Source organism: Cinclus cinclus, chromosome 3, assembly GCF_963662255.1.
Source record: "Cinclus cinclus chromosome 3, bCinCin1.1, whole genome shotgun sequence".
NCBI classification, from domain to species: domain Eukaryota; kingdom Metazoa; phylum Chordata; class Aves; order Passeriformes; family Cinclidae; genus Cinclus; species Cinclus cinclus.
This window is the reverse complement of record NC_085048.1, coordinates 102,216,529-102,244,495: the sequence shown is the minus strand read 5'-3', so window position 1 is coordinate 102,244,495 and position 27,967 is coordinate 102,216,529. Positions and strand designations below refer to the sequence as shown.

Here is a 27,967-nt window from a genome sequence, read left to right as displayed (position 1 = left end):
GTTGGGGTACCAACAAAAGAAAAGCTCTTTCTAACGCTCAGCACCCCTCACCTACAAAGACTGAACAAGGACTACAGGACTTGACCAACTTTATCCATCAAAATGTTAATTAAAGCCTTACATTGACCATTTCAGAGCCATAATGAATCATCACACTTGACCAGCTCAGCTTTACTTCAAACCCCTGTCCTTACACAGCCTGGCAGAGATCCAAGAGCCAGGAATCCACAGTCAGGAATCTGAAAGACAACACACTCCCCTGTTCTGCAGACCCAAGGCTCAGCTGGCACAAAAGCCATGAGGAACAACACCCACAGCTCCACACTTGCTGCGTCTCCACTTACACTGAAGAATTTATTATTATGCAAGAACTAAAAATAATGCCAGGCCAAACCAGAGTGAATTCCATCAAGCACCACTGGGATTCTATTTTCCTCAAGTCTCCCTTACTTTTCAAATCTTTTAGCATACTTAAAGAACTGAAAAAAGTAAAGTTAGAAGGCTCATGAGAAGCTGTCATTTCAAATTATAAAGGTCTAAAAGGAAAGCATCAACACTTGTAAAGCATCCTCTTGTAGAGCTCTGAGCAAGTCTGAGGGCCAATATTGAACATTTCGAGTGCTGCAGTAACTGCATATAAATTTATCTTTTGTAGAATGCCTGTGATGGAATATTTCACAAACTAACAAGGTTGGCCTACAACTAAGAACTTGGGGTTTCTTTTTATCCTTAGCCTGCAAAAGAGTTTTGATTTTTTTTTTCTGTCAAGCATTCAGCCAGCTCAGCTCTATTTTTCCCCTGATTTTACACTATGTGATCTAATTTGTTAATTTAAACTTCACACTTTCCAAGGAAGCAGTTACACCCCCGCCCTTTTAACCTCCCATCTCCAACTGCTTTTTATAAGGCAACTGTGATATGAAATAATAGACATTTCAGAATATAAGAGCAACAAGAAAATGCTTTAAATATGTAATATTAAAGAGCACAAGTGTTCAGGAAAACACCAAGTGGATTCTACTAGCTAATAGTTTGCTAAATTCTATAAGCTGAGAAAATGAGCTTTATCAAGGCTTGTTTTCATAATGGTCTTTTTCTAATATTACAGATATAGCTCCAACAAGCAGAAGGCAAAACATTAACATAAGGATGTGTCTTGGTTTGAAAGACAGGTGTTTGCCAAGGAAAGCAGAAGCTTCCCCTTGGACTGAAAAAAAAATTGTGGTTCTTCCGATTATTATAATTTTGGAATTAAGAGAGCTCTCAGGCAAAGATATGGGGGTAGGAATAACAGTTCTTTACTAGTGTATCTAACACGACAAACAAGAACAACAACAGCTATGAAATTACCCACAAACAGAACAGTAACTCAGTCCCAGTGTTTTTTGGCTGCAGGCACCTTTTCCCTGAGCTGCAGTTCCCGGTGCTGGGGGCAGGCAGGTCCTGCAGAGCTGCAGGAGGGCTGGGGGTGATGGCAGCGCTGTCCCAGGGGGAGAGAGAGATGGAGAGAGAGCCCTCCACTCACGGTGTGGGTCCCGATGCTCAGTAGAGTGCTGGATGATGGTAGTTCACAGCGAGAAGACAGCAGGGCAGGGTCCGATGGTGGTTTCCCGACGCTGGGATGGCGGAGATGGAGGAGAAGCGGCGATCGTCCTTCTCGTCCGAACTCCGCAGGGGGAATGGGGCGAGGCCCAGCCTTCCGCTTCCTCTTCTGGCTGTTTGAATCTCGAGGGGTTTCCCTCTTCCCTCCCGTCCCCTCCCCCTTGTCACCAGGGCCCAGTCAACAGGTATCTTAGCATGACAATGGGGAAAATTCCACAGAGGGAAAAGGGAAAGAAACCAACCCCCAACAGAATGTTGCAGGATGTTCTTGATTTGACAAGAGCTCCTGGTGGTTCCCAGCACACTAGAGCATAGTGGTGCATCCATCAGGGTGTGTTTACAAGGCAGGGAACACTGTACCTGTCATCCACAGGAGGCGCACACAGTATTCCCTGGAAAGCAGAGCAAGGACTAGGATATGTATTATTTATTGTTTCCATCATATACCTCCCCCCAAGACCCTCTGTCTGCTCTGCCTTGAGGTAAAGCTCCAGGCACAACAGCCTCAGGCAGGAGGGGCTCCAGGATGGGATGTGCCAGGTTGTCCCTCAGGGACCTTTCCACACTGCCACATCCCAAGGAATTGTATTCCACTTACAGTAAGAAAATAATTTTCATTCTTCAACACATTGCTTCTTTATCATGTTTTTCTTATGACTTCACCAGTATTCAAGATACCATTTCTGGCAGATCTAATCTCAATTTCACTTTTCCCTGGCTTCCCAAGTTCCATGAAGTTATCCTTCTACTCTCTGCAGGCAGGTATTAAACAGCTCACCCTAATGAAGCCATTCAAGCCCTGATCCCAAACCACTCCAACAGGAAGGATGCTGGATAGATCAGCTGAGGTATCAAATAAAAACCAAACAGAACTCAGCCAAGGCTACTTGATTTCCTCAAAGTCTGCATTGCAACGTCTCTAACTGATGGGCTTCATACTCTCTATTAGTATTCAAAAAATAGATAGAAAATACTTTTTCACCACAGCATGCCAAGGGCAAAGTCCATCATGGGTCCCATGGACTGTCACTATGGATATCCTCACTGAGGAAAAATAACACACTTTAAGCTCCCAGCTATTTAAGGAAGCCATCAGAGCATGAAGAAGTATCCTGGTTCAATGTTTCTTTGTGTATAAAAATTGTTCAACAAGGCTTTTAATACATACTGATATGAGATCTCATACATGTTCTTGCTGTTCAGTGTTGTACTACATCATGTTTTTATTAAACCTTGTTTTCAGAGTATTTGCCTAAAAACATTCTCCTCATCATCTGCAACAGTAAAAAAAAAAAAAAATCAAGAAATATATTTATTTGAATCATGTTTTCCTATAAAATAAACCCAGACTAGAAACCCCAGAATCTCTCCTTTTCAAGGCAGCTCTAGAGCTTCCTACTTGAAGTTACCACTTACAGAAAACAAACCATATTGATTTTATTATCATTGAGGGTAACTGGCTTCATCTTTCCACCTAAGCTTCCCATGGGTTTGGACATTTTCCTGCTCATTCCAAATCTGCCTGTTAACATGATTTTGATAGTGAGAGCTTCAGATTCCAAAGAATCAGAATAAAAGCAGAACTCTACTAAAGGCAGTATCTTATTTCTACTGAACTCAGCATCTTGTATCTACTAAGTCAACACTTATTAGAGACAGGGAGATAGACCTGATGTCTGTTTTTACAAGATTTAAACAAAGAACTACAACTACAGAAGAAATATCAGAATCAAAAGAAACCATCTTTGGAAGACTATTTCATACTATTTATGTATTCCCAAATAGGTCTTGTTAATAACTCTTTATATGTACCTTGTCCGGCAAAAATTTTTAATTTTGTTGTTTATACCTCTTAATTCCTTAATATACAGCAGGTTTTGATATTTTGTGAAATGCTTGGTAAGAAGAGAATTATTGGCAAAGCATAAATATGTTCCTCAACTCTATCTTCCTGTTTTTTTCCCACTTTTCCTTCAAGCTTCAGGGGATGTCAAGAAGTATGAAACATCTCACTTGTTTACTACAATTTATGCCACTTTCTTTTTTTCCCTTCCCCCTTGTTTGAAGTTTGCTTCTGCCTGGACAGACCTGTTCCTGATGGCTTTCCCACAGAGTGTGGCTGCTGCAGAGTCTGGAACTATATGGATTGGGGATGTGAATTGAAGAATACAAAAAAAAAATTCTGGAAAACCACAAATCTAACTAGTAGCTCATTTTACCGAAATTTAAGTAAAAGTATTTCAGAAAAAGCCTCAACTCGTTTCACAGTCATCTTGGAGTTCCTTGGTGCTTCCAGGGACAAAGATTTAAAATGGCAGGGAGCTGAAACCCTTGCGTTGAAGACAGAGGCATTCCTAGAATAAAACCTCCCAAAACGCAACCTCAGGCTCTTTGATTTTACTCATGGTTTATTTGAGCATTTATAAGTGCACAGAGAAATGATGTTTTCAGTTTTTGGCAACACCAAGACCTTTGAAGCAAAACAACAAAAGGAATAACTTATAGGAATTATGCAAACTTCCAAACATTAGCAGCATATGATTGGGGCAGCTGCTGTGAAATAATAATTTCACAAAATTAATGTCAGAACAGTTCATGTCATCATGCTTTTTATAAAAACAAGCTGCCTGGCTGTCCAGAAAAAAATGTCCAAACACTACATAAATCATTTCAGTTAAAGATTAACTCCACAGCAGCTGCAGTGAAATTCAGGACAGAGCATGTGTGGGGTGAAAAAGAGTGGCTCAACCATAGATCTGCCTCCAGATAAAGGCACTAAAAGGCTCCAGGAATTCCCACTCCAAGATAAGGACTGAGTTTTACAAATATTTATGATATGACAGATTTGACCACCAAACAGATGTAACTGAGATCAGGAAGGAGCTCAAGAGTATATCACCTCTGTGAATCACATTCCAGGCTCTCAGACTGGGTACCAGTAAAAGGAGGAATCACTTGAAGACCTTCCAAAGGCACAGAAACATTTCATCCTTTATAATCTCAATAAACAGGAATAATTGCCATTTCATCCCGCACAGCACTAAGACATGAGTGCAAAGTCAGTCCCATTTCTTACATCATGCTGAATCCTTCTGTGCTTGGAGAAATGAGTGGTTGCTTATCCTGGTGGAATTTTCATTACCAAACACATGCAAAGGCATGTGAAGCAGCAGAACTGCTGCTACTCTGTAAAGAGATCATACAGAGGGCAAATCTGCATTTATACGTAGAGTAAAAAAAAATATAAAAAGCTAATCTTGACTGTGACAACTCTACATAGAATATATGCTCAACCATATATAGATTTCCAATTCAAAAGACACTCATTTTTAAAACAAGCCATCCCTCAAACTCTTAGATACCAATCACCAGAGCACATTTCCTCTTGGACAGATACATGCTATTTAGGCAAACCAAACTGTTCCATGAGACTGGAAATCCTGGTACTGGGAAGTCAACAGATGCCAGAACTCAGTCAGCAAGGACTTCCACGAATTCATGAGCCACTGAATACCTGTAATGCTGATTCCAAGCATTAAACACACATAATGCCATAACCAACCTAATACAGAGCTGCTGCATCAGTTTTATTGGCAATCAAGGGCATTTGGCCACAGAACTTGACAAATTAGTAAATAAATAATTCCAATTACATCAAACACTTTCCTGCCCTGTAATGAAATTCTGTGTGTGGACTGTGGAGCCCAAATAAAGCCAAAACCTTTCATTATATGTTCAGAATTCCCACACTGAACTTGGCTCTCCCGCTCCTTTGCTACAGGACAAATAGCACAAGGGTTATTAGGAAGGTGCCTGCAAGTAAAGAAATGCATCTCTACCAGAGAACAACTTTCCCTCATAATATAAAGCAGCAAAAAAAGACTTATTTAATTAAAACATCTATTTTGGCTTTAAACTTAGTACAGGACAGACTTGTCTACATATTTATTTGTTTACTGAAACAGTAGAAATTAGTTCAGGATTCAAATATTGACGTATCTACTACTGGGATGTAAATCCTTCTGTTCCTTCATTCTCCTTTGACGTCATGATAGAAACAAGCTCCCCTTTATGTAATTTTGCTTATTTATCCACATATTGATCCAATATGTAGAAAAATACTATGACATTTCTTTAATTTTTAAGCGTCTCAGATAAAACTCCACATTTCAGCTTTAAATCATTATTTTCAGCCCATTTTTAAGTGTTGGACATTATTAGTGACTTACCTTTCCCAATAATGGAAGACAAAGCCCCAAAATTCATAAATATTGATGGGTCCATTTCTTAAGGGTCCTTCATCTTCAAGATGTATGTTAAGAATCAGTTCAGTGACCATCTCTAGGAAACTTAACCACTACAATAATTTTCTACTCTGAATATTAACTTATAAATATTTTTAAGCCAAGAGTCTGATCTCCTACAAATGCACCCAAACAACTGGTAATATAACTAACTCAAGGATTAAGTGTATCAGCTTGAGAAATCTGGGCTGAGCTTCTCAGACAAAGAAATCCAGCAGGAACTTCAAAGGGTAACACCTCCAGCTAAAAAGCAACACAATTGCAGTTGAGATCCATAAAATTTCATTAAATATTAATATCTCCTGCTTTGCCTTGCTCCTGCAGCAGCAGCAAAAGGATAAACACACAGACAGCAAAAGGATAAATAGACAGCAAAACCTGTCCAGCTAATGAAGTCGTAGGTGTTGGTTAAATGAAACTTTGACTCCTCTCCCTGTGTTTAAAGCTAGAGAACGAGTGCTCTGAATTGCTGCAGCAGATTCTCTACAAACCCCACAGCACTCACAGATCCAAAATGCTGGATGGCTCCCAAGAACTGGTAAAGGGATGACAGTTCCCTACCTTTCACAAACCACAAACCACTGATTTTACTAGGAAAAGACACACGTTTTTCCCAGATACACAACTGATACACAGCTGGGGTGACCCACAAACATCAAATGACCAAACCTGAAGCAACAGGGCAGAAAATAAAACCTCTTTATTCCACCTAAAAACATCTACAACCTTTACAAGACTAATTAGAAAACAAACAGGGAGAACCCTAAGGAAAACAAATTAACACAACAGAAAACTATGCATAAACAATCCAGGCCTTTATCTGCATGTATAATTTTAACACAATTACACTTACCACAAGCACATGGGACAAAAATGGTTGTGTGGCTGCAGCTTTAACATGAACCATGAGCAGTACAAAGCTGCCCCATTTAAACAGAGCATCCATACACTCTGATGGAAACCTGGCTGAACACCAGACCCAAGCAGAGACACTAAAGGGGGTGCAGGGAACACTTAATTCAGAACAAGGAGCAGCTTTCCCATTCAGTTCTATGCAGATAAATCTTGTTGTCTCTCCCATTTTTGTCTCTTTACTACCCTTACAAATCAAGGCTACCTTGCCACATCTGCAGTCCATTGCACACCTTAAGTGGCAGCTGCATGTTCCCAGCACTCTGCTGCTTGGTAGCACAATGATGACTTAGGAACTCAGCAAAGAGGACAGATGAAGCCTACAAAATTGGTTTAGAGCAGAGTTAACTGTGGAAAAAAGTATGAACAAGACCTAAATCTGCACAGATCAAGGCAGAGCAACAGCTCTCCACAACACCTGGGCTCCACATCCACTGGTTTTATGCTCAAAACAGCCACAAGGCACATCAACATTGCCAGAACTGGAATCCCAGGATGGGTCAAGTGAAAAAGGGACCACAGTGGCTCAGGCCCACCACAAAATGCAGGATCGTACCCAGCTGGTTCTGGAACATCTCCAGAGAGGGAAACTGTTCCAAGAAGTTGTTCCTCCTGTCCAGGTGGAAACAGCTCCTGCCTGCTTGTCTTGGGCTATGGCTGGGCCCCCTGGAACACAGCCTGGTCCCTGCAGACAGGTACACCCAAGGATGAAGCCCCTCTCAGCTGGGGCTCCTTTGGAGGCTGAACAGCTCCAGCTCCCTCAGCCTTTCCTGGGCAGGGAGATGCTCCAAGCCCTTCCTCATCTCCGCAGCCATCACAGGAGCTCCTTGTCCTGATGACCCCAGAACTGGACACAGCACTCCAGATGTGCTTCCCAGGGCTGGGCAGAGGGCAGGATTCCCTCCCTGACCTTCTGGGAATGCTCTTCCAACGCATCCCAGGTCCCACCAGCTTTCCTGGCCCCCACAGTACAAGGTCAGGGATACCTTGGTGTCCAGTAGGATCCCTGGGTCCTTCTCCACAGAGCTGATTTCCAGCAGGTTGGCAGGAAAAGTCTTGGTTGCTAAGGAGTCTGTAGGAGGCAGAGACAACAGCTCCAGTGTGTGAGGGGAAACCAAGTGACGAGGACCCAGCTTTCCTTTTGATCCCCATCCTCACACATGGAAGAGCATCAAAGAACTGGGTACACTTTCCACTCCTGCGCCTCTATAAATATCACTTTGTAGGCTGTTCCAAAGCAACAGAGCTCAAAGCTGGGGATTTTTATGTAAAATGTGCTAAAGAGGACCTAAATCTTCTCCATGATGTTACTATGCAACATTCAAACTGCACCCTTTCCTGATATGTTTTGAAAATAAATCCCATTTCAAAGAAAATTCCAGGTCCCAAGCAATTACTTATTACTTATTAGTTCTTCAGGGCACTTCAGTGAATCCTGAGAGAGATTGTGTTTGCTAAGGAATGCAAAACACTTCCCTTATGGCAAAACTCTTTCAAGACAAAGAAACTGTTGCTGGCTAGAGAATACAAATCATCCCAGCTCATCAAAATGATTTTTTGTAAAGCAAATTATTCTTCATTAATTATTATTTTATACACATTCACCACTTTTAGCAGCTGTTTCACACAAATTTATGTCTCACGAACTGATATTCAGCCCAATGAAATAACACAAAATAAATGAGCATAACTGTGAAGGTCACCTTCTCCCATACACCTTTCAGGAACCTCCAAGTCAGAAACCCAGGACTTCTGTAAACCCTTAAAAAATCCCAAGTTTGAAGTTTTTAATTTTCCAGTAGTTCAAAAAATTTGAGCTACCAAGTGGGACTGGGCACCAAAAAAGCCTTTTACTATTTCAGAACCAAAAAACCTCCCAATAATTAAAAAGTTAAAATTGATTGAGTTAAAGGAATTCAGGCCTATCTCACTCTTCATCAGCAATCAACTTCATAATGAAGAAGCACAAACTCTTCAAGTCTCTGCATGTTTAAAATTCTTATATAACTTTCTTTTAACAAGCCACGATGCTCTGTCTGGCTTCTGTTTTACTGCCATGTTGAATATATTCTTGCCCTTTTTAAACTGATTTCTAAACAATATAGTTCTCCAAATGACTAGAAGTTCCAGCCAGCTTGGTTCTTCAATGACATTTGGAATTTTTTATCTATTAAAGAAAATCCTAGAAAACTGTATTAATAAGGCAGTGATATGCACTCCAAAAATTTTTAAAAATTAATAAAGTATAGGATTAGAGCATAACAAGACATCTTGGTTCATCTCCCACAAATACAGATTAAAACAGTAGGAAAAAAAAATGAGTAGGAAAAAAAAATGCTTTTATACTCTGGGACCTCTCAGAAGAGGCAGAAGAGATCACAGAACTGGAGTTTTAACACAAGGGAAGAGGTAAATTTAACGAGATATATTAAAAAGCAGTTAATAACAATTAGTTGCCCTGTGACAAACTTCCATGTAACTCACTGAATTCTGCATTCCTAGAAGGAATTAGTTCCATTTATTCCTAAACAATTAATTGGAGCCTTGGCTCTGCAATGGCAAGGTGGGAAATGCTTCTGTAAACTCAAAGATCTCATTTCAATCAAACCCTGCAAGAATGATGTTTGAAAAGAGGGAAAGGTTAAGAAATAAGCACTGCAATAAGTTTCTCTACATTGGCTGAAATTTCATTTTCCACTAGAGCTGTCAACCAGCTTTACTGAAATAAGTGATTTTAATTACACTTGACAAGCCCAATACTGCTGTCTTATTTGCAAAAAGTCCTGCTCAACATCAACTACCAAAAGAAAATCAATATTTCAACTCTTTTCTCCTGGCAGTGATTCCCCTGCAAAGCAGATGGAAAGCAGCATTTTAGCAGGGCAGTTGCTGAGAGAACTATCTAGAAGGCACGAAAGAGTAACTTCCACATATGCAAGCAGATTGACATCTAGTGTAAAAACACTGAACTACGAAGCCATATCATCTAGGACTAATTAATTTTTTAAAAATTACAAGAGAATCATTCCTCCAAATACAAGCACCTTAAATTATTATTTTTTAAAAAATAGCTACACAGAGCCAAAAACATAGTACCAGTGACTGAGGAAATGCAGCTTCCAGCAGAGGAGAAATGAGATGTCAGCAGTGAATCAGAACAGCAAATGAGAAATAAAACAGAAACAAAGTGTCAGAGAGAACAAGGAAGAAGAACACAGGCCAGCTGGTCAAGGAGAAGCTTTCTCCACCTTCAGAGAAGGTGAAGTGACGAGTTAAAGACAAAGGCACTTGCATGGTTTAATTTTGGAATTTATGATTGGATACTCCCATTTCTGTGTTGCAGGCCCAGAGACTGACAAGGAGAGGTGTAAATAGTGTCTAATCAATTATATTCTTTAACACAATGAATAGGGGAAAAGTTTATATGTTGTAGAAAAGATAAATAAAAGGCTCTTTAAAGTAATTCCACTGGACTGGCCCTTTGTATCAGTATCATGATCCTAGAATTTAGTGCATTAAATATCTTTGGCAAAGGTGTTTTCATTCCTTTCAAAGGAATGCATTTCAAAGAAATCTCAAGAGTTCATCACCTTTTTACTCTGTCCAGTATTGGTGGTACTGGCAGAGCTTTTGGACCTCATCACATTTTCCAGGCTGTTTCAGCACTATTTTCAGGTTCCTGACTGGAATAATTTCACAAAAGCAATGTCTAAAAAATGGTATCTTAAATGCTGAGAGAAGAGCATCCAAACAATTCTTGACTCATTCACAACTCATTTTCCATAACAATATTAGGACATCTCTCAGTCTCAAACCCAATGATTCATCGTGTCCTGATACCCTATTGCCCTGAGTGATAGTGAAGGCTAAAATTATTACTTTTTTTAAAGCAAATAATTCCTCAGCTTGCCACTGACCCAATGTGTTAATCACTACACAAGTGACAGTTTGTGCTGTTGTAGATACAACCCAATGGTTGTTTTGACTCAGGAAAACTCAGGACTCCAGGGAAGCCCTGCACAATGAGTCAGAGGTAGCCATGACTTCAGGATAAGCTCTGGAAATGGCAAATACAGCTGGAAAAATGAAACAAGGGCTGCTCCTAGGGCCATTTCTGCAAAGGCACAGGAGTGAGCTCCACTCTGAACCGAACTTTCCTGACAGTAACAACACTGTACACACCAAGTCAGCTGGAAAATGGTTCCTTGGCTCCACTTAAACCCTACACAGTTCTGAGGGGAAAGCTAAGGAGAATTCACTCAATCCCCAAGACACTGCCAATCTCAAATGTATCCAGTTTTGTTCCTCAAGATAAGGATTTTCAGAAATTGCAAACAAGCAGAACCCAAAGAAAAAAATCCAAGTATTGTCCATTTTTTGTTTTGGGCTTGAAACCAAACTACACAAAATTAACTGGAGCAATGCCCAATACAGCTCTGTGACTACCCCAAGTACCTACTGCAGAAATACACTGAAAACAAGGGCAAGTTACATGGTTTTGGTACCAAATGCTTGTTCTGTTTTCCTTGTGTCTGAATTACATTTTACATCCCTACCTGCTAAGATACAAAGCCTCCACAGTCTAAAGACAGACTGCAAGAAATGATCCATCAGGATCTGCTTTTTCTCATTTGTCATCAGTATCACACTCGGTCTAATAAAAAAGGTAAGGCTTAAATATATTATGGCCTTATCTGAACATAATTATTGTATTTTTACCTTTTTTTAATTAGGAGAACTAGACACCAGAGCGGCAAAGTTTGCAACGAACCCGAACAGAGTCAGAAATACCTGGAAATTATTCATAATACTCCTACTATCACCTTTTCACTAAGGATCAGTAATAATCCCTCACGTTCAGATTTATTAATCAACTGCCAAAGAATCATGAGGCCAATGGAAACTTGAGACCATTAAACCAAAATTCAGATGTTTGTCTGCCTTTGGATTTTGGCATTACCTCCACAATGCAATATGGAAGGCTAAAAACCTTTAAATAAAACAATTTCAATTCCTATAGAGTAGTTTTGTACTAAGGCCTTGGGCCTTGAGCAAAAAACATCAACTATTGTCACAAATGTTTAATTAGCAATGCAGCCAATCAAGATGCTATCACTGAGTCATTAGTGAATTAAATATCAGCGTGTCTGAAAACAGATTAAAAAACCATGTTCTCTATGATTAGCTAAAATCAACCATTATTTGCCAGAACATCAGCCCTCTTGGCATATTTTCTTAAGTTACAAACCTTTCTCCCAGAGGAATTTAATTATTAACCTTTCTTAAAAAAATCTTTTCGTCAAGACCCATACACTTTCAAAACCCCCTTCCTGAGGCTTTATTTATTTTGTATTCATCACTAGACAGCTTAAATGTCTTCAAGGCAGGGTTTCTTTGTCATCCACTCACTCTGCCACATTACAGTGGTATAAAATAACCAAAACTTCAACTTAAATTGCCACCAGAGGATCTTGTTTCCTGTCAAGCTGGAATGGAGACAGGAAACAAAAGTGGTCCTAGATTTCAGTGTCTGCTGGTGCTGAAACAGCCGCTCTTCCTTCTCTTGCAGAGGGACAGAACCACCAACAAAAACAGAAGTACCTGGTCATCCTGCCTATCTTATTCTCAGCTTTTTGAGCTGGCTGCAGAACCAGAACTAATACTTTCTTTTATCCAGCATTTAGAGTACTTCATTCCTCCCTCTTCAGCAAATCCCAGGATCGCTGAATACTCTGTTCTTACTTAGACTAGGGGGAAAGTGTATCACAGTCCTGGCCTTTTGTTCTCCTGCATTTAGATGTGACCTTGAGATGAATTCCAAAAGCCACTGGCACATTCCCTGCTGATCCACTGCAAGCAGGAAGACGGGCTGAGAACAGGGTTACCAACCACAGAGCTCCAAACAAGTAGCATCAACATTCCCTGGGAATGGAGTGTGTGTTCCACCCTCAGGCAGCCCATGGCACCTGTGTCCCTTTCTACACCAACTTGCACCGCAGGATTTGCCCAATCTTGTGACCAGCACAACATACTCATTCTGTATTTTGAGAGTGTGGGTCAGAGAACTTATTCCTACCTAAAGACAGCTGATCAAAATTAACACTTGCCACATACCAGGTATAAATTCACTGGCATGAACACGTAATTGACAGGATTACAAACCCTCTGTCCTTTCCCCCTTTGTTCTCTGAGGTCTTCTCTAACAACAGCCACAATAAGCAGCTGACTGCCAGGAAAGCCACCCTGCAAACAAACACTTGGCTGTCCTGGACACTGCCCCACATAACCCAAGACGCTGCAAAGTTCCTGCCTTCAGCACTCCGGCACATCCATTCCTGCTATTCACTGGAAACACTGGGCTAGGCAGCACAGATCAACTGGCCCAGAGCAAAGAATATTCTATTTCTGTCCAGCCTCCCATGTCTCAAAGCACACACTGTGATTTAAACAACAAGCCAGAGGAGTGAGGGAACTGCTCCCCATAACAAGTCAGGGAGACATACACAGGCACAATCCCACTGAAGATACTTGGGCTCTGCACTCAGCCATCCATCTCAAGGTGAAGGTCATCCTTCTGGAAAGCCACATCATCTGGAAAAACACAATTTCAGGAAGTTCTGTTTTCAAACCCCATGGTAGCACAGAGCTCTTTTAGGCTTTTCTATAGGAGTCACATTCCCAGGGACTTGATCCCCTTGGGAGAAGACAAATTTCCATGCAGGACTCCAGCTGAAGCCATTAAGTTCAGTTTTTTATCTCCATTTTGGGAGGATAATTAGGAAGAGGAGAGCTAATAACACAGAGTGGTTTCCTCAGGGCAAAGGCATTGGGCAGGTCTCCAGCAGGAAGGATTTTTAGCACAGGTCCCAGCACCATACCAGAGCTCCAGCATCCCCTACCACACCAATCCCACATGGCTAGGGGACATTTTAAGTCCCAAGCACCTCTGTCACCACCACACTGCTTCATGCCTGAGCCCCATGTGCTCCAGACTTGGCAATTCCCAGGACTCCAGCAGACTTGACTTGGATGTCTGACAACTATAAAACTCAAAGACATTTTTTAATTCTATCAAACACCACCAAGCAAAATATTTAGAATTTCTCAGAACATGTGACTCAGTAAATACAAGGGTTGTCAGCCTTCCACATGCTCCTGTTATTCCCAGCAAGAAACATCCCATTTGATATTAGCTAAAACACTAAACCAGACACCAAGTTGAATATATTGTTAGCCTGCATAACTGACTAAACAAGCAAAACAGCAGCTTTCAAAGATGAGAATAATACACAATTCTAATAAAATACTGCAGGTTTGGGGTTTTCAGTGATCATCTCTGGGTCTACCAGCTCTCAGAAATATGCTCAGAGAAATCCTACTGCTGTTCTGGTCCTACACCAACACCTCTCTAAAAGGATAATGAAGACAGCATCACATTTCAGAAGAGACTCCCTGTATGCCTGCTGAGCTGACCTTGTTTACAAGTACTCACTGAAATAATTAATTGCTTATATGTTCCACTCCACACCGCATTTTCTGCCCATACTATCCACATGGACACAAGTCAGAACAAAAATTTCAATGTAATTATCCAATTAATTATTATTAATGCTAGCATTTAACAAAAAAAAAAAATCCATAAAAAACCAAAGAGCTGGCATACAACAATTGCTTCACTTCTGATGTATGAGAACTACAAAGTATTTTATAGCTACCAACAAGGAAAGTTGAACAGTTTTGTTTTGTTTTAAACTACAAGACCAGAAGAGCAAAGAGGAAAGTGGTGAGGGGAACAGGGAAGAACTTGAATCCAGAGTCAGCACCACAATTTCTGTGCAATTGAGCCAACCAACTCCTCCCAGTACTAATTTACAAATGGAAACCTATAGCACATTCTCATTCTATGGCTCTATTCCTTAATATTCCTATCTGTTTCTTGGTAGTAGGAATTTCATGATAAAGCAGAATGAGGTCCTGACTGACTTCAGCCTACCAGGTTTTTTTCTTTGTACTCTTGAACATTTTGAGATAAAGATGGATTTCATCTGGACCTGGCAGAAAGCAACAGCTCCATCTGGGCCAGAGGAATTAGCTGATACAATAATGCAGCTGTAGAGCTTGAAGCAGTCCAAAAACAGTTACTGGAAATTAAATAAGCACAGGATACACCCTGAAATTCTGGGCAGTGCTTCACTGACATTAGTTAACCAATGCACAGAGCCCTAACAATTTACAGGAAGAAACTGTGTTCCAAGGATTAGCATATGACTGGATATCAACACTCCCACACTGCCTTGCAACTCCATCACAAATCTGCCATAAGAGACTGCACTGATTCTGCTCTGTGCCCCAATTCCACCGCATGCAGCATGGGAATAATCCATGTGTAACTACTCACTAAAATTATCTTCAATTTTAATTCACATTTGCACTAGGAATTTAAAAAGATTAAGTGTTTACCAAATTTCATCTAAGCCCTCATTCCAAATTTAGGTAGTCCCTTCATGGCTCTCAGTTTCAGCTCCACTACAATGCCAAAAAGCAAATAGGAACTCTGATTTTTGAAGCTGCCCTACACTGCTGCTGATTTGGGATTTAGGACATCACAGACCGCAGTAAAAGCATCAGCCTCCCCCAGGCTGGGTAACAGCAGGTTCTGGCAGCTGAACTTGACACAAAACCACTCATGCTGAGTGAGCTGGACCAGACAAATCTGAAAAACACAAATCCATTAGACCTTGATCACATCCCAGCCAAGGCTTTTTAAAGCACAGGCAGATGTGAGGAATGATGCTTGTGATGAACAGCAAAGGTGTTTTCCCATCCCTGAGGTGGAACGACACTGCTCAAGCACTTCTCCAGCAAAGCAGGGAGCAGCACAGGCAATAGAAATCTGCAGCAGCAGCAAAATTCCACCTCTGCATGGACTCACAGAGACAGGATACAGATGCTATTCCCTGGAAAACTGATTTGCTGGAGGCTGAACAGATTCACCTCCCAAAGGAACTGAATTTACAGTTTGCTGGGAGTCTTCAGCAAAGGAAGAGTCTTGCAGATCTTTGACTGCTAAGGAAGAGCTCAGTTTCCAGGCTCCAGCTCCTGGATCCACATCCTGGAAAAGCAGGGCAGTCCAGGGTGATCTGAGACTGGCAGCAGGCAGCTGCTTTTCTCCATCCCTCCTAGAATACCCAGCCAAACCTTTTCCTAAACTCTTGAAAATCTCCCTTGCAAATCACCAGGCATCTAAATTAAAGATTATTTTAACCCTATCCAGACCAACAGGGGTGTAGAATTGTGCTGCCTGAAACACTTCTAACATTGACACTAAAATCCAATTTCAATAAAGGGTTTTTATTATACAGTGGGCAGGGACAGACACCCCGGCTCAGCCATTTTTAGAGTCTGATGGTTTCAGGTGAGCTCCTCTATGATACAACAAACCTGCTCAGAGCAAGATGTATAATGAACAAAACATCATTAAGCAATTGCTGGGAGATGCACAGACTGGAATGGACTGGGATTTTGCTCCAAATAGTTTTTTTTTCCTAGCACATATCAAAATACTACAACCCTAGCGAGTCAAAAAGGGAAGGAAAACTCCACCAGAATGTCCACTGGGAGTTCAAGGAAACCTCCCAATGTGAGTATCAGCTGCCCAGTTTTAAATAAGGCATTAATTAAATGTAATGCCTGATTCCACCCCCACCCCCCGCTAAAAACTCCATATTCCCCCACCCCCCGTGAAGTTTTGAACACTTTCCAGAGTGATTTCCTTTGTTCCTTTAGCAGCAGGAAGAGCCCAGAGCATCACAAGAGCAGAGCACAAATGTAAGCACCAGTGGAAAGCACTGAAGGTACAAGCAGAGCATTCATTATAGATGAGCCCAGGCAGCTGTTTCACCCCAGCTAGGGAAAAAACATCTCCAAGAAAACCAGCTTTGAAACACAATGTTCTAATCCAGTCATAGAGTGACTACAGTAAATCAGCTGGACAGCAAAAGGCTGGCAGACCAGATCTAGGGACTTCTCCAAGCCACTCTTTCTAGAGAGACTTCAGAATCCCCCTTCAGAGGGGCCACATAAAGACAAAGACACCAAAAGTAATATTTACTCCGCAGGATTGCTGGTGACATCCAGCACAGTTCAAGGGAAACATCAGGGCACCATCTAAAACAAATAAACATTGTATTTCAGTGGACAGGAAGACCAGGAAGTGGAGGGAGGGAGGAGTTGGGGAAAAAGAACAAGGTAAAATTGAATTATATAATGAAGTTACCCAGAGAAAGCTTTATTGTCTATTGCTGCAATGCTCTAATAGTGGCTGAGGGAAGAGCAGCATCAGAAGTAATTGTTTTTTCTGCTGTTGGCAAATGGTGTATCTCAAGTACACAAGTGTGAAACATACTCATTTTGGATAAAAAAACCATGGTAAATAAACTGAACACAGCTTGCCAATGAACCAAACCAGAACGACAGTAATTTAAGGAATAAAACAAAACAGCAACATCAACAGGCTTCAGAGATCTTTCCCCATAAAAGCTGGAAATAGCTTCCTCTCCCTTTCTGGCTAGCATGGCATAAGAAATAGAGATTTTGCTTCCAGTCCTAGATCCACCTGGCTAAGGAAGTGCTGAAATCCCAGAGAAGATGCTTTACACCACCACAACATTGATAAGATCAGCAGCAGCAAGACCCATGATTTGTGCACAATTACACCAGCAAATTCAGAACTGAATCCAGCTCCTCAGCACAGGGCTCCTGGTTAAGTCTTCCAAACGTTTTCCATCTGGGATACAACTTTGGCATTCCTGTGGAAGGGCTCCTGCTGTACTACACATGAGATTTAACACACCTGGAAAACATTCCCTCCTGATTTCCCACCAAGAACAGCTTCACCTGTATGTCTGCCCAGTTGTGACACCCATTCTGGGGACAGTAGCAGCATCCCCATAGAGGTCTTATCGTCACATGATGCAATTCTAATATTAGGTTTATGTTGGTTTCTCCTGTGTATTACCAAACACAAATCTCCAGACCTAGAATAACACCCCTCAGATAGAAAAACGGTCATAACAGGCGTGTACCCTGCTCAGTAATTTTCAACTATCAGCACACCAAAAGGAAAGCAAAAAAATTGCAGTTCAGAAGTTGCTGTTTATTAGTCACGTGAGTTGGTTTGTATTTTCAGAACTTGTTTGAAACACCACATCCAGAACAGATTTCCAGGAAACCTACACTACTAAGTACATGTTACTGATAATTGCCAGTGTGTGGCCAAAGATCTATTTTTGACTGCATGCACAGTTCAAACTAAATAACAAAAAAACTATTTTAAAATCCTAGTATAAGGTGAATTTTACTCATTAGTGTTTTTGAGTGTTGTGGTGGACCACTAAGGACACTTTAAACACTTAATTCAGCACAAAAAAACTAGAAGAGTGACACTGAACTGCACCACATCCTACTGCATCAGCAAGAACAGACACCTTCACTTTGGAAATAAAGCATTGCATGTGGCTAAATAATAAAAAATATCAGCATTAAAGAATGTATAAGTTTTCAAATGAACAAGAAGCTCCCAGTAGAAATCATGCATTACATCAAAAATTTTATTTTGAAATCAGTCTCCCACAGAGCTCAACCAATCCTTCATAGAACAGTTATTGTGATTTAGTTAAGATTAATTTTGAGCCAAAAGAAGCCTGACTTGCCAGTGTGGAAGAAAGGCACATAACTCCTAATTATGCAATAAAATGCCTAAACTGAGTGTTCAAACAACAGTTCAACTTGCCTGTACTTACAGTACAATCCAATAAGCCCTTCCTGCTCCTAGCTGTGCAGCACAGATGTTGGAATTGAGTGTTCCTACAGATACCCATCAGCAAACCAAATAAAATCTGGAATTCCATAGAAAACTCAGCCTTGGTTCCTTACCTAAAGGACTTGGGAGCATTAATGCAGCTTTCACCAGAGACAGAAGGGTGACCCATCTTGCCCAATAGCACATTCTGAGCTTTTCAAGACAATGTAAACAGTAACACTGCTTACACCAGAGCCAAAATCCTGGAAATTCAGACCTGTTTACATGCAGAAATATCAGGTAAACATTCTATAAACAAAAACACTTCAGAGATAAGTAGAAATGGAAGCAGATACTTGATAAAGAACTCCAATTCCACGGAGCTATGGTAAAAAATAAATCTACAAGGCCATGTAAGGCAGCTATTTTTATACTCCAGCAGAAGAAACAGGGGTGTGGAAATCTTTTTATTTCATTATTCTATCTCCAGAAAGACCCAAGCATGGCTAAAAGCTTTTGTGGTTGAAGGCATTGCAGGGAACAGGCACAGCCAGCACAGTGGAAAGCAGAGGAGCCATGCTATGAAGCCACTGCTATTTCTGGCTGTCACTGGTGAGCTGGGTGACTTTCAGGGCGCAGGGACACCTCTTCCCTCAGCCCCTGTGGGCACACAGGGGAAACAAGCCTTTTCCCGGGCCCCAGAGGGACAGAGGAACTCCCTTGGGACACTGCACAAGAGAGGCCTCTGGGCTTGTGCTGGGAGCACTTGCAGCTCTCCTTCAGCTAAACAGCTCACTCACTTTATTCTCAGTAACCAAAAACTCTGTGTTCTGACTTATGTGACCCATTCCTTGGCTTTTAAACAGAGTACCGTTGCTACAACAAATGGATTAGTTCATTCATCTAATTTTAGATGGCTAAAAAAAACCTCAAAGAACAAGGTTTACTCCTGTTTCTCCCAGGCCATCATCAGTAACAGTTCACTAGATTTCATTTACAGGACCAATAACTATAATAATTCACAATTTAGACTGTCAATTTTAAGTGATAAATAATGATAGAGAAGAAAATACCTCAAACATTTAATAATAAAAGAATCATTTACCATTTTATTACCTACAAAAGTTATAGCCTAATTTAGTTTTCCAGCATACGTTAGTCTTGCCTTTAAACAAAAAATATAATCAAAAAACCTAATCCTATTATATTGGAGCCACACTGAATTACAAAATTCCCATCATATTTTCCTGTCATTTGCTATTGATTCACTGAAACACTATAAATCACCTTCATCAGTGATTAATGTGAGAACTGTTCCTTCATGAATTAGAACAAATCTACACCTTTCACTGGTTTGCATTTTAATAATATTATAAAAAAACCTAAAGAATTGGATTTTCATTTCCCTCTGCCCTTTTCTCCAAAATCTGTTACTGTCAGCTTCCCAAGAACAGCACATCCCAGGAATATTTTAGCCATCCTACAGGGGCACATCTCTGCCTCACTGACAAGTTCATGTGCAAATTAATGTTAAAGGTTCTTCTAAACAACACTTTGAGCAAAATACTTTTTAAAATGTCCTTTTAAAGTGGAGAAAAATCTCAGAACACTGACTAAAACCTGCTCATTTTAAAGCTAAACAATCAGGAATTAAGATCTAGAATTTTTTTCTACAGGTCTTTTTAATACCATTTAGTTTCATTTAAGGGCTATTCTCTGCAAACAAAATTATATTGGGGAAAAAAGTATTTATTCAATGTCTCTTGATACAGACAGGAACCTGGGATAACCTGATTACTGATACAATGACAAATATGATTACTAGAGAGTTCCCTTTACCCCTTCTACATGGTAAAAATACAGATTTTTCTATGCATTTATACACTAAAGGAAATTAAGTCTTGTGCAACTTAAATCTTAATATTAATGCTTAACTGACACTGGTAATAAAAATACTACATTCAACAGAAATTAGCATTAGTTTCCTAATTAAAACCGATTTCTAAGACAAGGCATCTATATTTAGAACTCTGCCTTTCTCTCAAGACAGGAAGAACACTCACTGTGCCATTACGTGCTTGTGCCTAAAAAATATCCTAAGATTTCATATTTTCAAGTGTCAGCCTGACTTGAAACCTTGAATTTTTGGTGTAAATTCTGAATTTGGCACTCTGCAAAGACTCTTATCTTCCCTTTTCAATGGGGAACCAAGTGATTTGTCATCGAAGTTTGGAAAATTCTCCCAGTAAATCAACTTCCAGCCTGTCCATGAAGGTTGCCACGGCAACAACCACCATGACCAGGCAGGCTCCAACCTTATTTAGTGGGTAAAGTGGAAGAAATAGCACAAAATACTACAATGAAAAACCCTGTACTGTATCCCTGGAAAACAATTTAAATAAAATAAAGGAATACACTCCTCTACCCCATTTTTTAATCATCAGCTCATACCTTGGCTGGCAAATAAACGCCTCCACTTGACCATAAAACCTTATCATGTTGCAGAAATGGTGCAGCTCTGCTTCTTTTGGGACTTGATAAGTAAAATTGTCTGAAAATGAGCTTTAATCTAAGGATAAGGTGTGGGATCTGCGAGGAGAAGAAACAGCAAAGGGAACAGAACTACAAAATACAGTGAGGAAAAAGATGGATTCTACCACTACAGTCTAAAAATACATCCCCTGCAAAACAGAGCATTGATGGCTGAGGATCTTCAGAACTAACAGCTCCACCTAGAGTTAAAAACCAAGGTATACCAAAGCAAGCTGACGGGTAAAAAGCTCTCAAGACTTCTTAAAAACACCCTCTGAAACATCCTTCAAGATCTCTCAATTTAAAAATTGGCTGTAAAATACTTTACATGAAAGTTACCTGATCCCTGAGAACCAAAGAGGTTTTCATTAAAAATAAACTGAATGCAAAACTGAAAGGAAAATATAGAAGTGCTCATCTATCCCTTGGGCTTCCTGCAGCTCAGTGACTTTGCCACTGCAATCTGATGCTTAGGGAGGTTACTACATTTTGCAAGTTCTCAATGGGATTGAGACTTTAGCACCACAGAATATCAAGGAATCAATCTCCCAGCACTTCCAAAGAAATTCATACCCATGTTCAACAAAAAGTGGATGGTCCAATCAAGGATACAACTTCCTGCACATGCAGCACTTCCCAGGCCCAGTTGTTCACACTTATTCAAAATTTAACACTGATTTCTACAGAGCCAAGAGGCCCCTGCAAGAGGCCCCTGCTCAGCTGTTTGCTCCAGAGCAAACTATTTCACATGGCACCTCTCAAAGTAACTCAGCATGACATTTTATACTTGCTCATCCTCTTGTTCCCCCTAAGTTATATCCTACCTTGCAACCTGCACAAAAAATATAACACTATAAAGCCATTGCTTCCTGATGTTGAGCCTGCCCTGGATGCATTGTGGCTGTGCCTCCCAATATAGTTATTGATAGAAAAATAGAAGAAAAAGGGGCAGAAAATGGGGAGCTGCTGCAAAACCACTGCGTTAGAGGTCGGCTGCATTCCTGCTCCACAACAAAGGCAGGCTTTATTAGTCACTCCATGCTTCTGGCAACACTAGAGAGCTTCATGGGCTTTTCCCCACATTTTTTACCCTTTATCTTTATTGTCCTTTCACTCTCTCATTCCTCTCTTTCTCCCTCTTACATTGCTTTGCCTATTTACCTGTAGGACACCTGCACTTCCCCATGACATCCCTACTTTTTTTTAGTCCATGTTCTTGATTCTATTTAACATCAAAGAGATAAACATTGTTTAAGACAGACCAAAACACCTTTACCACTTCCCCTTAAAGTACATTAACATTAAAAACCCAGGACCAGCTGACAAATTTTATTACCATCACCATGTGATTTTTAAGCTGCTCTGTGCTTCATGTTTAATTGAAAAGCTGAGGCAAGTGTGAAAATATTGGTCTAAATGACACTGCAGAAACCGCTCTGGAAAGATTCCTGCAGGGTAATAAACATAACAGGAAGCTTTCTTGAAATAACTATTGACTCATGCACTTCTTCCTCTGCAAAATGCTTGGTTTCCTTGAACCTGCAGGAGCTACAAACTTTTAACAAATGTCATCAGTGTCTAAGTTGTGAAAAGCTAAAACACAAACCAGAACACACAAAATTCTTCCAAAAAGTAAGCCTAAACGGTATAAGAAAAAAACTGATATTTCTCTGGCTTTGTAAATGTTTTGCAAGATAAGCAGCCTCATGTTAAGCACAAAACCAAGGAAAATGATTTGAACTCATTTAAAGCTCCTGACTGGAATGTACAACACTTTTCTGTGCACAAAGCCAACTTCTTTTCAGGCAAGTTCAGTTTTGAAGCAATTCCTGTACAGGAAAGTGTTGGCAGAATGTGCACTGCTAATTTCCCATCTAGAAAAGGAAAGTTCTGCCCTCACTCATTCTTTGTTGAGAGAACAAACCCCTGAAGGATTTTTTTAAAGTACCAAACACTCTCCCTGTATACACTTGCAAAAAATGATAGCTGGAAGCAACTCAATCAGGCTCTGTGTTTTTCCCAGGCATCATTTCCTCAGTGATAGCTTTAAGCTCCTAGAAACCGACAGTTTCGCAATGAAGATTATCACCCATTCTTTAAGAGACACCAAAATACTTCCAAATACTTCCAAAACTCATTTGCATATGTCAGAGACTGCAGGCCTTGGCCAAAATGTGCATTTATATATTAAGGTTTTTTTTAAATCAGAAAATAAATCATATTTAAACCCAGTTTCCTTCAAACAGTTTTTTAAGCACAGACTAAGAAAGCATTTCAAGAAGTTCTTCAGTCTTTTTTTAACAAGAGACATTTTCATGAATTAAAAAACAGATCTTCAGTCACATGAATAAAAGCTTCCATTTCACAAAAAAATGAGGACATTAAGGAAATCCACTAGAACTGTGTGACACTAGAAATAAAAACACAACATTTTTCAAGCTTAAAGATTTGTTTACAGTTTAAAGAATGCACCTCCTTACCTCCAAAGCTGAATGAAAACACAGACATTACTGACACACTGGATCTACTTGTCACTTCGTATTAAAAACACTTTTGTAAATTATCTTAATAAGGGTAAAAAAAAGAACACAGAAATACTTACATTTCATTCACTTTCTCCTCTGGGCCCTGAACTTGGCCTGTCACGGTTCCTTGGCTGGTGTTTTTAACCCAGCCAACAACTCCTAATTTCTTGGCTTCCTGTTCTGTGTACTGATTTGGGAAATAATGAGAGAGGATAATCAGTGCCAGCACAGACACCACAGACAGAACACTTAACCCCCCACTTGCATTTGCCCAGCTGCAAGAGCTACACTTAAAAAATGAAAATCCATGAGTGATGCTAATCCTCAGGCATTCAGATGTTCTTGACAGCTCTGGAGTTGCAGCAGGCACGGTTCATTTTCCAAAAAGAACAAGATTTCAATCACAAAGGACTCCATTATTCCCACACCATTCTCTTGTACCTAATTTATTCCTTTCCTTAGCTCATATCAGTGCTCATTTGACCCTTCAATCACCACAGTTTTTAGACTCACTAAATCTGCTCCATGTACAAGCTTCCCAGTCCCCTTTCAAATCCTTTCCACCTTATTTCACCCTTTAAATCCCGCCCCCAGCTGCTGCATTTCTACTGACAAACAACAGCAAAGATGATAGTCTAATTACTAGAAAAAAAGACAAGCATATTCTAGCAATACAAAAAAAATATGGTTTCCCAGACACCCAGTTGTGATGAAATTCAAATAGCAAGAGCCAAACTGCAGGTGTGCATAACCCATTCCAAAAGACAAAACATGCTTTGGGGTGATTGAGCCAACGAAAAAGTGGTGCTAAATATGAAGAGAGCTTTCCAAGGTGATTATGAACAGCTTCTCCAAACTAATTTGCCCAAAAGCACAGGAATGCAGCTGCAAACCTTTTCCTCAATACTGGCACTGAGCTGTGTGTGTTCACATAGCTCGGGGTCAGCTCAAAACAGGAACACAAGCAAGCTTGGACTTACCCTTTCCTCTTGATAAAATAACTAAAGGCAAACTCCACTGCAGTCCTCTGTTCATTTCCACTAGGCACTATTTCACAATACATGCAAACTATACATAAAATCGTTCAGCATTATTATTAAGCATGGGGCACTATTTTGAGACAAAAAACATTATTCTTACTTGTGTCCTCTTCTTTCATGGGTTTCTGTGAAATGCAAAACCACCTGCTGCACTTCAGAGCTGCTAGAGTCACTTGCTTAGAGTATAAGCCACAAGGTGCTTATTTGCAGCACACTTTCCCCCACATTTTTCTACAGTAACCTTCCTTAAATAGAGGTACTGAGTCACCATTTGAAAAATTGAACTGAAACACCTTGTTTCGTATTTAACCTTTCTAAAGATTGAGGTGTTGCAACATTCTTGTTGCTTTTACATCACAAGTAATCCAAACCACAATTTACACAAGCAGTACATTAAGCTTTTAAAAATCAATTTTAATATAAAACCATTTTAAGTTTACTCACAGTACTTAACCATCCAACCAAAGCTCAGGCTGGATATGTTTACACTCCATAGACCTGCTGCCTTATTTTTAGCACTGGAAATATTATACCATAAAGAAGCTAGCAAATCCTGCATTGCCTTACCATCCTGAAACAAACACCTAAAAAACAAAAAAAAAAAAAAAAAAGAAGAAAGTGAAGTCCTGTAAAAGCGTATCACCTGTAGGAATTTCAGTTAATACAAAGGGGCAATAATGTGCACAATAAGTCGCCTGTGGTATTTTACTATGGAGATTTCAGTGAAGTTTATATCAGGGAAACTGAACAGCACTTGTGTTTGAGCCTTCCCTTCATCACACGATTATTGTCATTCACGTAAGTGGTAATGAAAACGCTGCAGTGTGTGGATGGGAAGGACGTGAGAGACATTCCCACATACCCGCGCTGAGAGAAACTACGAGCACAAGTGCGGGGAATGGGAACTACTTTGGACAGAGGAGCCTACACTCCAGAGGGAGCCGTGCCTTAAGGCGGAGGTATAGTTACAATTATATATATATTAAAAAAAAACAACAACAACAAAAAAACAAAACACAAAACTTTCCCTTCACGCTGGGAACGCGGCAGCACCTCCCGCCTCCCCTCAGGCCGCTCCTGCCCCGCGCACGCGCGGCGCCGCCACCGCCCCTCACCCGCCAGACCCCCCTCAGCCCGCACTTACCTTGCACCCGCCCGAACACTTCGTAATCCACGGATCTGAGCGCGCCGGAGGCTTTGGCCAGGGAGGACATGGCAGTAGCGGAGTAAGAGCCTCTGCGGCGGTTGCCGGCGCTCCGCGGATCAGCGGTGCCCCGACGGGAGCCCCAGAGGCTCAACCTTACCGCGTAAGCGGCCGCCTCACGTGTGGATGGACGGGGCAGGCCACGGCACACCGAATGGAGCCCTGACTGTGAGGGGAGAACGCCCGACAGCGGCGGGCGGAAACGTCGCTTCTCCTGTCAGGGGAAACACAGCTGACAAGGAGGGGTGACGCAGCTCTTCCCGTAAGGGGAAACATGGCTACTTCTGTGAAGGGTGGGCGCCCGACCCCGAGTGGTGGGAAACGCTCCACGATCCTGAGGGCAGAAAAACTATCCTGCATCCCTGAGGGACGGTCCTACAGAACCCTCACAAAGTGTCATTCCCATCTCTATTTCAGATTACAAACACGTTCAGACAGCAGTGTCCAAATGGCACCATCTACTCCTCCAGGCCTGGTGCTGCCACACACGCACCTGGAGTCCCCAGTATCCACGGCACAGGTGAGTGGTGTTAGTCTTTCCCGGGCATTTACAGGACTCGTTGGAAAAGAAGTGTGTGCCATATATTGTGGTAATGTTGCCTGATCAGGTGGAAAATTAGGTAGTTGAAAGGTAAAGCATGAGAAAAAAAAACCCACTCAAATTTACTTTAGGCATCCCTCCCTGAATGAGACCAAGTGACCAACTTATATCTCCAATCGCCACATGACACAAAAACTTCACCCAGAGTTTTAAAAGCCCATTTCCCTCCCCCCACAGGGGCAAACGCCAGACTCAGCTGGAGCAGCAGACTCCGGAGAAAGAAAGCTCATTGCATTCAAGCTATTCATCCAGCTTTCAGCGGTATCCGTTGCTTATGTTTGCATTAGAAAACCTTTCCAAAACTGTAATTATGACATTTCTTGAGTCTGTGTGTTATATATACAAAAATAAGTCAATAATTCACTATTTAGCATGTTGAGTCTCCAGCAACATACCACAGAAATTTTTCTCTGGTGTGTTCTATGTCTGCTTGAAGTTTAACTTCCCACCATATTAAAAACAAAAAACCACCCCCACCGCCAAAAAAAGCAGAACACCAAAAACCACTGCCACCACAAAAAAAAAGCCAAAAAAACCACCGCCACAAAAAAAAGCCAAAAATCCCCACCACAAAAAAAAGCCAAAAAACAACGAACAAATAAAAAAATACCACTTGAGGCAGAATTCTATATTAGAAACAGCATTTATTCAACCTTAGAAGATGAACTCTAACTGCTCTCACTCACCAACAGATAAAGTTAACAGCAACCTTATAAGAAGAATCAAAATAATTTCATTTGCTCTCTCCATTAAGCAATTTCCATCCACATGCACCTTGTGTTCTACAGTAATGCAGCATAACCTGAGCTGTTCACAGGTTTGGCTCTTAAGAATAGAAGGAAGTTCAAAAGAAAGTTCTAGAAAAATAACAAAATTACTTTTCCCAGACACACAAGTTAACTAGAGAAACCACCACTCAATTCAGCACAGAACACAAATATATTCCCATAGAAACAAAAAGCTTTCAGTATGACAGGGAATAGGAACATAATGGACAAAACTTCATTTGCTTTCCCTGTATAGCACATTAAATCAAATTCTTGCCTTTCACAGAGGTCATACATTTCTCTAGTGTGGAATCAGCACAATTTTGTTTTGAAGGAAGAGGATTCCACAGAAAGACAAGCAGAAAACAGAAAATCTTCAGTAATTTGCTGCCATCTGGCAGCAGTGAAGAGCAAGACCAGTAAAAAATGGATTTATAGTAGCAGTTTATTGCACTAGAAAGCCACACAAGCCTTGAAAGCAGAGCTTATGCTGGTGCTGATGACACTTTGCTACCTACAGATTCCAGCACTAGCAACAGCAACATTTTTTATCATTACAGTCTTTAACATGTCATTTGTCATAACAATCTGCCCATCTTTCCATAGACAAGTCTAACTTTTTCTTTATTTCATGACAAGTAGCAGAAAACTCCAGAAGAGGACACTGTGAAACATTTAAT

The 27,967-nt window shown here is 40.7% G+C and overlaps 1 protein-coding gene across 7 annotated transcripts in view; it reads right to left on the bottom strand.

The window, feature by feature from the left end:
• ACYP2 (acylphosphatase 2) overlaps positions 1-27,457 on the bottom strand; it is a 33,841-nt gene extending 6,384 nt beyond the window's left edge. The window contains exons 1-5 of one of the 7 annotated variants that reach the window (XM_062490583.1): positions 25,860-27,457; positions 25,283-25,299; positions 23,753-23,862; positions 18,753-18,895; positions 16,930-16,985 (exon numbers count right to left, since the gene is read on the bottom strand). In XM_062490583.1, the coding sequence (XP_062346567.1) occupies positions 16,930-16,985; positions 18,753-18,895; positions 23,753-23,862; positions 25,283-25,299; positions 25,860-25,929 (396 nt within the window). In that variant the 5' untranslated portion in view covers positions 25,930-27,457. The other 6 variants (XM_062490584.1, XM_062490585.1, XM_062490589.1 and 3 more) reach the window with 6 other exon arrangements.
• Positions 27,458-27,967: the final 510 nt, after the last annotated feature.